Source organism: Physeter macrocephalus, chromosome 7, assembly GCF_002837175.3.
Source record: "Physeter macrocephalus isolate SW-GA chromosome 7, ASM283717v5, whole genome shotgun sequence".
In the NCBI taxonomy this organism is placed as follows: Eukaryota; Metazoa; Chordata; class Mammalia; order Artiodactyla; family Physeteridae; genus Physeter; species Physeter macrocephalus.
This window is the reverse complement of record NC_041220.1, coordinates 131,405,485-131,418,382: the sequence shown is the minus strand read 5'-3', so window position 1 is coordinate 131,418,382 and position 12,898 is coordinate 131,405,485. Positions and strand designations below refer to the sequence as shown.

The window sequence follows — 12,898 nt, the reverse complement described above, 5'->3', positions numbered from 1 at the left end:
AGACCAGGGCGCGAACCCGGTTCCCCTGCATCGGCAGGCGGACGCGCAACCACTGCGCCACCAGGGAAGCCCCTCTCTGTTTGTTCTTTTTTCTTTTGCCCTACCCAGGTACGTGGGGAGTTTCTTGCCTTTTGGGAGGTCTGAGGTCCTCTGCCAGCTTTCAGTGGGTGTTCTATAGGAGAAGTTCCACGTGTAGATGTATTTCTGATGTATCTGTGAGGAGGAAGGTGATCTCCGCGTCTTACTCTTCCGCCATCTTCTCTAAAGCTGATATATATCTGTTTTCTACCCATGTTCCTGGCTCAGGGCTCCTAAAACCCTTGGAATTTCCTCAATGTCTTTTCTTCAAATGACTGTTTTAACTTTCCATTTTTCATCAGTCTTGCTTTCCAACCTTTAACTGTGTTGCTTGTCCTTTGTTTTCCAGAAATTTCTTTGGAAAGCCTTGGGAACCACCTTAGCATCCTCACATGGCCACGTTCCTGGCTCGGCGAAAGTTGCTGCCCTTCTTGAGAGGATGTAGACAAGGCGGCCCCTCTAGTCAGAGGATCCCAGCTCAGCTGCTCTGGCGGCCTCTTACTGACTGCAATTCCCCATCGCAGCCTTCTTACTTGCTGTCTTATCATACAGAATAAGCCACAGTCAGGCTCAGTGGTTATTTTTTTTAATGTAATTTTTTTTTATTGTATTCTGAGATGTGTCATCATTTAAAAGTCCGCATAACTCAGTTAATCAATTTTTCCAAATGACCAATTCATGATGTTACAAATGCATACATAAACAAAAAGAGCCATTCAAAGTGGAAGAAGTCCAATGGCTTTTAATGTAACAGAGTATGAAAAGTTCACTGAGTAGAAGGTCACTTATATATGGTTTAGATTCTACACTGCAACTAACTTTTAAAACATTACCACTTGTTCAGCTTTGGTATAATATCAAAGAAGAATACCTACAATTATCTGAAAAGGCTATTAAAATACTCCTCCCTTTCTTGGATTTTATTCCTCTACTTCAACCATAAAAAAACAAATTATAAGATTGAATATAGAAACATATGAGAATCCAGTTATCTCATATAAAGTGAAAACATTAAACAAATATGCAAAACTTTAAAACAATGCCACTCTATTCAGGAATTTTTTTGTTTTGAGAAATGTAATTATATTTCATAAAAATATGTCATTTATGTTAATATGTAATATGTTTATTATTGTTATTTTAAATGAATAAATATTTAATTGTTTTCAGTTTTACTTTTAAACTCAATTCAGTTTAATTTTTTATTTTTAAATTATATAACTCCCATAAACAAAAGCTCTTTGAGGTCCTCAATAACTAAAGGGATAAAGAGGTCCTTAGACAAAAAAGTTTGAAAACTATTTCACTAAAGCATATCACTTTTGATGCTTAAAATTCATTACAAACAGAATGAACCATGAATCTGAATTCATACCTAGATCCGTCATAGAATTCTAAGCTCAATGAAAATATCTTTCAAAATGAAAAAAAAGAAATCTTTTCCTGATAAACAAAAGCTAACAGAATTCATTGCCAATAGACCTGCTCAAGAAATGTTTAAGAAATGAAGAGCATTGCAAATGGTAAAAATGAGAATACATTTAAAATTCCTTTTTTTCATGTTAATTGTTTTAAAAGATAATTGTCTAAAGAAAAATAATAACAAAATATAGCAGAAAGGATGGTAGGAAAAGGAACTTTACTGCAGTAAGGTTCTTATCCTATACGTGTAATGATATATTACTTGAAAATAGACTATATTTTAAAATGTATATTATAAACCCTAGAAGACCAGTAAAAAATAAGAGGTACAACAAGAAGACAATAGTAGAGATAAAATAGAATCATTACAAAAACTAAGCTGATCCAAAAGAAAGTAGGAGAAAAGAACAAAGAACAGATGAGACAAACAGAATATAAGACACTGCCAGCACTGACATTAATGTAGATGGTCAAAGATATGACTGCTTACAGCTGGGGAGGCAGGGTATGCAGAGGGTATGGGGAGCTCTGTGTACCTCCCACTCAAGTCTGCTGTGTAGCTACAACTCCTCTAAAAGACAAGCTGGTGAACAAAATCCACCCCTCATTATTGTAACTACATACTTGCCTGTCATCTCTGAATTAAGCTCCAGAAAGGCAGGGATTGTGCCTGCCTTGTTCCCTGCTACATATCAGTGCAACATTTTTCACCATTATCTACTGATCTCTAAATATACTTCTTTGATAAAAATAAATAAATAAAAGAAACAAACTCTCAAAATGACTTAGAATACAAAATAACTATTTGTATACAATAGGTGTACAAGAACATATACACATTTTATCTTTAAGGAAAATATATCTAATGAGAACAAAATGTAAAAGAAACAAATTAACATCCCTGGAAAGACATACTTGGAGATTTTCAGATCATGATACACTCTCTAGCTTTTCTTTGAATGAAACTAACTAATCCTTCCCTTAACCAGTCAAAAAACACTTTTTTCTAAAGTTCATTTTCCAATTAGAAAGCTGATCAGATAATTATTCTGAAAATATCTATAAAAACACAAGATGGGTCTTCAAGAAACACAAAGCAATTAGTAAAATCACCTCTGCATCCACTCTATAGGACAAAACATAACCATACTTTTATAATGCACTTAACTGGCACTGTAAAAGGTTTGCTCTGTCATCTCTTTTGAGGTAAATAATAGTCTTTCTTTTTTAAATTAAAAACTAAAAGACAAACCACTTACTGCTAATAACCAGCTAATCTAAATTATTTCCCCCCAAAGGAAAAATTCTAAAATATTAATGTGTTTTATTTCCACATCCTTTAAGTAGTTTTGAGTAGACTGTTTAGCACATTAACTCACTAAGAACCTACTATGCTATGAAAAATCTGGAATCTTTCCAAAGATAATAACTTTAATAGACCTAAATATTTTTAATCAAAGAGTACACATTTGTGAAAATTACTTTAAAAGGCAAAAAAAAAACTGTCCTACTGAATTATTCCTTAATATACTTAATGTAAAACTGTCCCACTTATTTCCCCTTCTTTGGCTTCTTTTTACTATTTTGTTGTTCTATTAATTTGCTAACATATTAATTCTTAAATGTTCCCAAATATCTAATTAGTAACTGTTTTCAACAAATTTAAAATCAAGAACAAAGCGATGTTTGACAAATACAGTACCTGACAGAGGATGTTCTTGGCCCGTGATCTCTGGAATCCATTACCCAACCAACATGACACTCTAGAGGGGGATTTGTACTATCTCTTGTTTTTCTCTTTCTTGGACTCTAAGGAGAAAGAAGTCAAACATTGCAATTACCTTCAGTAGTGTGAACCTCACAAGTAAATTAAAAACACCCTCTGACTGTAAACCAACTCAAACATTTTCATATGGTGGATGACACATTATGAAATCATATGAAGTCACAAAACTCAAAATATGTCACATACAAGTTACAAAACTTCACAAGACCCTTTGCTAGTTTTCAACACAAGGATTAAAAAAATTACAACTTAGAATGATTCCTCATTACACCTTGTGATCGTCTTTAATTAACACTACCCATTGTAAAGAAATTATTCCTTAACCTGAGAAGACATCGCTATGGTTAAATATCATTTTTTAATGAATTCTTGCAGTCTAAAATATACATTGTTTTTATTGTGATAGAAACTAAAAAAGTATCATTTTGTTATGTTGAAGTATACAAACGGCAGGATTTATATTCCTGGTGTTTTGTGTACCTTTACATCAATGGCTTTGGGTTCTTTAACAACAGGATAAAATCTTGGTGTTTTGTTTTGATCTTGTAATCTAGGTGTTCGAGGTGTTTTGGGTGTCCTTGAAGGATAAATTCTAGGAGATTCTGGAACTGCTGTGGGTAATGAACAGGCCATTGTTGTTGAAGACATTTCTGAAACATCAAACAACTTCTGAGCTAATTCATCGGTCAAATCTGCAAAATAAAAAGCTGTTAAAAGTATTTAGGTGCTAGAAAAATATTTTACCTTGGGAACAAGGATAATTCTGAAATTCTCTATTCTCAGAGGATTTTTTCATCAGAAATATTTCAAATATATAAGAAAATTTTTAAAAACCACTTGTCTACACATCACCTACCCTACTAAATTTTAATTTTGCTTTATTTCTGACTTTTTTTTTAAAGAAAAGTATGCTAAAGATTACTGTGTAACCTTCCTTAATCCCATTTTGCTTTTCCTCCTCAGAGATAACCAGGCTCTTAAATTTGGTATTTTTATCTATTATTGTATATATATAATAATATTATTTTGCATAATTAACTTTATATAAGTGGCATCCCACTATATTATCATTTTGCAGGCTTTTTCAGTCAGTGTTTTGTTTGTGACAATTATTCAGGTCTATTCATATGGCTTTGGCTTATTCATTTTCACTGCAGAATATCATGCTGTTATACACATATCAAAATTTATTCATTCTCCTGAAGACATCTGTGTTACTTTCAAAGTTTTGGTATAATCAATAATGCTGCAATGAACATTGCTGAACATGTATCTTTATACAGGTGTGAGCATTTCTCTAGGGTTTATATCTGAAATGGAAATGCTGAGTCAAATGGCATGTGTGTCTTCCGACTTACTAAATACTGATTGTCAACCTGCTTTCTACAGTGGTTTCACCAATTTATACTTCCAGCAGCAGCATGTAAATGTCCCAACAATTTAACATCCTGTCAAGGCTGGGTTTTGTGTAAACTTTTAAATATTTTTCCATCTCATGGGATTTAAAAGGTATTTGCATTTCTTTGGTTATTAGAGAAGTTGAGCATATTTTCATATAGTCATTATTCAGTTTTCCATTTCATGAGCTTGCCATTTATATCCTTTTGACTATTCTTCTTTCGGGTTGTTTTACTTAGTTTGTGAAAATCTTAAGATAAAATACTAAGTAAGCAAGCAGATGAATCAAGTAGTATTGTCAAAAATGCAGGCTCTATTTCTATGTGGTTTTTCTTCAGACTTATCAACTTCTTTTGATTCATACAATAACCTTTTGTTCACTCGACAGATATTATTGAGTATCTACTACTATATGCCAAGTACTATTCTAGAGGCAAGTTTGTAAACTCAAAAAGTGAACTTACCACTCTAAGACCTAGTCTCTCTGTCTTGACATTTTCCCTCCTAATCCATTTTCTTTACTGTTGCCAGAATGATTATTCTGAGGAGCAAATTAGGTCATTTCACATTTCTACTTAAAAATTTTCAGCATTTCCCTGTTGCCTATAGGAGTTTAGGCTCTTTATCATGGCATAGAATACTCTCCTGATTTTGCCTCATCTGTTGTCATTCTCCACTTCAATCTTGGTGCCCCAAATAGCAATCTACTTGTTGTTCCTCTTTTCTGGCTTCATATCTTTTCATACGCTTTTTCCTCTATCTAAAAGTCCCTTTCCTTCATCTTTTTATACCCAGTTAGACTTATATCCTTCCTTTAATACCCAGCATAAATGTTACTTTCCCTGGGAATGCATAGCATTCCTTAAACATCTTCTGCCAACAGAATCATTCAATTCTTTTTTTGTACCACCTCTGCATTTTATCCATTTATTTTTAGATTTATTAAATTAAAATTTATTTTCTTACATATCATTCCATTAAATGCTAACAGTAAGTCTCAGTGCTTCCCTGAAAGCAAGGTATACCAGGCTGTACAACTGTGACTAGAAAAAAGTATATCCCCACCCAATGACTGATAAACTTAACTGAATTGTGTTAATGCTGTTTTTCTGTATAGCAAAAAGATATACAATCTCAGGAGTTAAAAGTAGGAGCATACAATGAAAAATATGGTAAATCCAGTGCCCTTGTAAAAGAAATATTCGAAGATCTAGGAGCAGTAACAACCCAGAAAGTAAGCTTCCTAGCATCTAGATTATGGTCTCTAAATTCCATTTCCCACTGATCCAGTCTCCTTAAAAAACAAACAAACAAACAGTCTGAAGCACAATGTATTATACGAGCCTAGGAAATCTTGAGCCAGAAAGCAATGAAGTTAAAAATGAAAATAGTAGCATAGTTCATGAAAACATAGCAGCAAACTTTAGGGGACATCACCAGTGAAAACAGTGACTGAACTGGAATAAGCACATCAAATAAATAAACCCCATGAGAGTTCATAATGATACTTTAAAACTTAATCATATCTCTGGGTTGCTACGGCACCAACTCATTATTCTGAAAATGATAAATTGAATACAAAGAAATAAACAACAATTTATCCTTCCTTTCTTGTAAAAATTGAATTCCAGAGTAAACAAAGAGTTGATTAAAAAAAAGTCTTCCTTATAGAATTCTAGGTTAAGAAATACAGAAGAAATAACAAAATTGGAAGGTGAATATTTTGCAACTCTAATGAAATAGAGGACCAGGGGAATATTCATCAGTAGCTGCTAAAAGCATTTGGTAAAACGTTGAGGAGAGATTTCAAGAGCCATGAAAGAAATAACTGATATACTGACTTCATTAAAATGAAAACCTTACGCTTTGCGAACAACACTGTCAAGAGAACGAAAAGATAAGCCACAGAATGGCAGAAAGTATTTGCAAAAGACACATCTGATAAAGGACTATTATTCAAGATATACAAAGAACTTTTAAAACTCATCAATTAAAAAAACAAAACAAAACCTGATTAGAAAATGGGCCAAAGGCCTAACAGACACTTCACCAAAGAAGAAATACAAATGGCAAATAACACATGAAGATACTCCACATCAGATATCATCAGGGAATTGCAAAGTAAGACAACAATGAGATCCTACTACACACCTATCAGATTGGCCAAAATCCAGAACGCTGAAAACACTAATAAATGCTGGTGAGAATGTGGAGTAACAGGAACTCTCATTCATTGGTGGTAGGAATGCAAAATGGTACAGCCACCTTGGAAGACAGTTTGGAAGTTTCTTACAAAACTAAACATACTCTTACCATATAATCTAGCAGTTGCCCTCCTTGATACTTACCCAAAGGAGCTGAAAACTTATATCCACACAAAAACCTGCTCATGGATGTTTAAAGCAGCTTTATTCATAATTGCCAAAACTTGGAAGCTACCGGGATACCCTTCAGTAGGTGAATGGATAAATAAACTGTCACATACCCAGATGATGGAACATTATTCAGTGGTAAAAAGAAACGAGCTATCAAACCATGAAAAACATGAAGGAACCTTAAAAGCCTATTACTATGTGAAGGGATCCAATCTGAAAAGGCTACACACTGGGTGATTCCAACTATTCAATGTTCTGGAAAAGGAAAACTATGGAGATGATAAAAAGACCAGTTGTTTCTAGGGGTTGAGGGGAGGGAGAGATGAACAGGTGGAACACAGAGGATTTTTAGGGCTGTGAAAATACTATGTTTGATACTACAATGACGGCTACATCTCATTATACATTTATCCAAACCTGTAGAATGTACACCAGGAGTAAACACTAATGGAACTATGGACTTTTGGTGACTACAATGTGTTAGTGTAGGCTCATCAGCTGTAACAAATGTACCACTCTGATGTGGGATGTTGCTAGAAAGAGGCAACATCTTTCACCAGATGGGTGATGGCTATGCAAATTGGGATCAGGGAGTAAATGGGAAATCTCTGTACCTTCCTCTTAATTTTGCTATGAGCCTAAAACTGCTCTACAAAAAAAGCCTTTAAAAAAAAAAAGGTAAAGGGAAACTTTATGATGAATGGATCAGACTGATAGCATCTAAACCCAATGACCAGTCATAACAACACTAAAAGTGAGCCTAAAGTGAGCCTGAAAGACATCATATGATGCAATGGGAAGTAAACAACTCCTCCTAAGAAATAGTCTTGCTATCAGAAATATAAAAATCCTGAATATACTAACTATTCTATATCTAAATACCAGTTCACAAGAAATAGAGGAGATAAAGGGACATATGAAGATACAATCAGATAAATCTAGATCATAAGAAATTGCATGACAAAGTAATCACTTTCTTCAACATATCACTGGCATGGAAAAACAAGAGAAGAGGAATGATTACAGATTAAAAGTGACTTAATGGTCTTATCAATCAAATGCAACGTGTGCATCTTGCTTGGTCCTGATTCAAACAACAAATTAGAAAAAGATATATTTCAGACAATCAGGAACAACAAACATAAACTGGGTAGTGGATGATATTAAGGAATTATTGCTAATTTTATGTGAAATAATGGTACCATGAAAATTTATATATATATATATAAATTTGCAATATACAATGAAATATTTACAGAATAAATAATATGGTGTTTGAGATTCGATATGCAATACCAGAAACAGATGAGGAACAAGGTACAGATGAAAAAAGAATGTCAAACTTTTAACAATTGTTGAAATTATGTGAGATGGGTACATGGGGGTTCATTAGACAGTTTTCTCTGCTTTTATTTTTATCTGAACATTTCCACATTAAAAAGTTACATTTTATTTCAGTTTTATATTTATTTTATTCCAGGTTTAATTCAGTGTGAATTTTACCCACCAAGAAGAGTCCAGATGTACCAATTTTGTGAAGACTAAGATCTATAGAGTACTTTTGTTATCTCAAAAGAAACATTTTACAAAATTTGCATAGTGTACCATATTTATATTTTGACAGGGACTTCCCTGGTGGTCCAGTGGGTAAGACTCTGTGCTCCCAATGCAGAGGGCTCTTGTAACTAGATCCCACATGCATGCCACAACTGAGAAGCCCACGTGCCGCAACTAAGACCTGGCACGGGCAAAATAACTAACTAAATAAATATTTAAAAATGATAATATTTTGACAAAAAATTATCAAAAATAGTTAACACAATTGCAAGTACATAAAATATGGTAGATATAAAAATTAAATTACTAGAAATATAGGTAGTTAGGAAATAAGAATACATGAAAAAAAATTTTTTTGGTTGCATTGGGTGTTAGTTGCAGCAGGTGGGCTCCTTAGTTGCAGCTCAAGGGCTCCTTAGTTGTGGCATGTGAACACTTAGCTGTGGCATGTGAACTCTTAGTTGTGGCATGAATGTGGGATCTAGTTACCAGATCACGGATGGAAACTGGGCTCCCTGCATTGGGAGCACAGTCTTAACCACTGCGCCACCAGGGAAGTCCCTAAAGTTGTTTTTTTATCAAATATAAGCCTGGGATGATACATGAATATCATCTAGATATTATAACTTCTTTTTATCAAAATCATGGGCCATCTCTTGTACATGAATGTTCAAAATAGCATTTTTCATAATAGCCAAAACCAAAACCAAAAAATCCAAATATATATCAACTTCCAAATTGATAAACAAAATGAAGTATGTCCATGCTATAGAACACTACCTCACAAAAAGGAGTGAAGTACAAATATAAGCAACAACATAGATTAATCTCAAAAATATTATATTAATTGAAAGAAGCCAGACACATTGACTACATATCATATGATCCCATTTACATGAAATTTCTAGGAAGTGCAAAAACATACAGACAGAAAGCCAGTCACTGGTTATCTCAGACTGAAATTGAGTGCTAAAATCGACTGCAAATGATCATGGGGGAACTTTTATTGTGATGGAATTTAAAAACTGAATTGTGGCAATGGTGTACAACTATAAAAATTTACTGAAATTAATCAAACTATACACTAAAAGTGAGTTAATTTTATGTAAATTATACCTCAAAAAAGCTTTAAAACACAAAAGACCAGGCCATCTGCTCTTCAGGGAACCTCAATTGTGATTGACTACCATACAGTTTCTGCTAAAAGTTCATCAGAGAAGACTGATATTTCAGAGGATTAGGCTAAAGCACTGATTTTCAAAGTGCAGTCCCAACCAGTGGTATCAGGATAATCTGGGAACTTGTTAAAAATGCATATTCTCAGGTCTTACCTCAACTTACTAAATCAAGAAACTCTGGATACAGAGTTCCTTGATTTAAAAAGCTTTCCAGGTGAATCTGATACTTGCCAAAGTTTAAGAACCACTGGACTGAGGGGGATGTGCTAACTATTTTGCTACTTAAGATTTTCCAAATTTTATTCCACCAGATTATTGCACACCTACATACCTGGACCATACATGGTCCCCATTGTCTTTATAGACAGGCATTGCCTTTATAAAAACAGAACTTAATATTATGCTGTTGGTGTTCACTGAAGGCTGATAATAAAAAATGCTACACGAGGACTGACATTCTTTTTTTTTTTATGTAAATAAAATGTCACTGAAGCAGGACTCAGCAAATTTTTTTCTGTAAATGCCAGATAGTAATTTTTTTTTCACTTTTCAGGTCATAAAGTCTCTGTTAAAACTACTCAACCCTGCCATTGTAGCACAGCTATAGACTATATGTAAATAAAGGGTATGGCCAGATTACACCATGGTAGGCCAGTTTTGGCCTATGGGTAATAAATTTGCCAACCACTGAAACTGGATTTACACTTTGCCTGCAAAAAGTCGTTATAACTATATTTCATGTATTCAATAAGGTAAAGTATGAACACACCAAAAAGAGATAAAGACAATAAAAAAAAGAATCCAATCCAACTTCTAGAGAAGAAAAATACAACAGCTGAGATTTTTCAAAAATACACCAGATGGGTTTAAAAATAGATTAGACACTGCAGAATAAAAGACTAATTAACCTGAAAGCATAGGAATAGAAATTGCCCAAAACAAAACACAGAGGAAAAAAAAGACTGAAAAAAAAGAAGAGGGCATTAGTGAGTTATGTGACTTCAAGTAGCTTAATATACATGTAACTGGAATCTTAAAGGAAAGATTTAAAAGTACATTAAAAATTATTAATTTTTAAAATTTAAAATGTTAATTTAAAATACGGCTAAAATTTTTTTTCCAAATTTGATTAAAAATATGTAAACACATAGATAAAAAACTCAATAAGCCTGGAAGAAAATCACATCAAGACAATCACAATTAAACTTCTTCCAACAGGTGATAAGGAGAAATAGTAAAAGCAGCCAGAATCAATAGCATTTATCCAATCTGAATGACAGAGCAAAAAACAATTGGAAAAAACTAATCAAGCCTCAGGAACCTGTGGAACAACAATACGTCCTTGAGAGGAGAGAAAATGCAGAACCAAAAAAATTTTTGAAGAAATAATAGTTTAAAACTTCCCTAGTTTGGCTAAAGGCATGAACCTACACATTCAAGAAACAGAGAGAACCCCATCAAGGATTAATCCAGAGAAATCCATGGTCAGACACATCACACTCTAATTGCTAAAAACTTAAGACAAATAAAAATTCTTGAAAGTAGCTAGAGAAAAAGAACTCAATTCAAGTAAGGGAACAATCTGAATTACTACAAAATTTTTAAATCAGAAACTATGGAGGACAGAAAGAAGTGGCCTGACAGTTTTAAGTGCTGAAAGAAAAGAACTGTCATTCCAGAATTCTATATCCAAGGAAACATCCTTTGGGAATGAAGGTGAAATAAACACACCATCATCAGATGAAGGAAAACTAAGGTAAATAAATCATAGTCAGCAGAATTTCTCTCAAAGAATTGCTAAAGAAAGTACTTCAAACAGAAGAAAAGGGTATCAGAAAGAAACTTGGAACATCATAAATACAGGAAGAGCAAGAGAATGGTAAAAGTATAATATAGATAATAGACTATTATCCTTTTAAGTTCTTTAAAACATAGTTGATAGTTAAAAGTAAAAAATATAACACTGATAGGATTTTCAATTTATTTTCAAGACTATAACACAAAGGAACTTATATAGAAGTAAAATTTCTACGTTCCTATTGAAGTAGTAAAATATTGATTCTAAATAAAATGAAAAGTTAAGTGTATCTAGAGCAACCTAATCCCTAGAGGAACTACTAAAAAAATAATTAGACAAAAAAGGCATATATGGCCAAACTCACCCTAGATAAATTAAAATGTAATTTAAAAAATTACATATACAGTTTTCCCTTGAACAACATGGGATTAAATTTCGCAGGTCACCTTATAAGCAGATTTTTTTTTTCAATAAATATAGGACATGTATTTTCATTTTAAAGATCTTTAAATTAACTAAGTGTGGGAAAAGTTTGTGTTCAATTAGAGATCACAGTATGTAGAATCAAAAGAACTAGGGTTTGAGTCCTGATTCTATTCAAACTGTTTCAGCTTCTTATCCTTGGGTGAATCATTTAGCTTTGTTTTTGAGGGAGAGATAGCAGTATGTGTATTTTTGACTATGTGGGGGGGTCAGCACCCATAACCCCCTAGATGTTCAAGGGTCAACTGTAACCCAAACAGGGCAGAGAAAGGGAAACAAAGAAACAAAATCTAAATCCAAACATAGCAATAATTACACTAAATGTAAACAATCTAAATACACCAATTAAAAGACAGATTGTCAGACTAAATTTTAAAAAAAGACCAGTCTATATGCTGTCTATAACAAGCTCACTTCAAATATGAAATAAGTAGCTTAAAAGTAAAGGGATGAAAAAAGACACACCACATACCATATAAAGAGTAATCAAGAAAAAGCTGGAATGGCTATATCAAAATCAGATAAACGAGATTTCAGAGCAAATAAAATGACCAGGAATAAAGAAGGCAGTATAAACTGATATAAAGGTCAACTCCTAAGAAGACACAATAAACCTAAGGGTGTAGTACACTTAGTACAAAGAGCTTCAAAATAAACGAAGAAAAAACTGACAGAAATTAAAGGAAAAACAGACAAATATGCAATTACAGTTGGAGACTTCAACACTTTTCTCTCACTAATAGAGCTAGTCGCCAAAAAAAAATCAGCAAGGGAATAGAACTTACAAACACCATCAACTAACTGACTCTAATAAGAATTTATA

At 33.3% G+C, this 12,898-nt stretch overlaps 1 protein-coding gene across 10 annotated transcripts in view; it reads right to left on the bottom strand.

Moving 5' to 3' along the window:
• Positions 1–12,898, bottom strand: part of LARP1B (La ribonucleoprotein 1B) — a 149,036-nt gene that overhangs the window by 26,752 nt on the left and 109,386 nt on the right. For 6 of the 10 annotated variants that reach the window (XM_028492277.2, XM_028492284.2, XM_028492278.2 and 3 more), the window contains exons 13-14: positions 3,767–3,993; positions 3,203–3,309 (exon numbers count right to left, since the gene is read on the bottom strand). In XM_028492277.2, coding sequence (XP_028348078.1) covers positions 3,203–3,309; positions 3,767–3,993 — 334 coding nt within the window. The remainder of the gene's footprint in view (positions 1–3,202; positions 3,310–3,766; positions 3,994–12,898) is intronic. The other 4 variants (XM_028492279.2, XM_028492287.2, XM_028492283.2 and 1 more) reach the window with 2 other exon arrangements.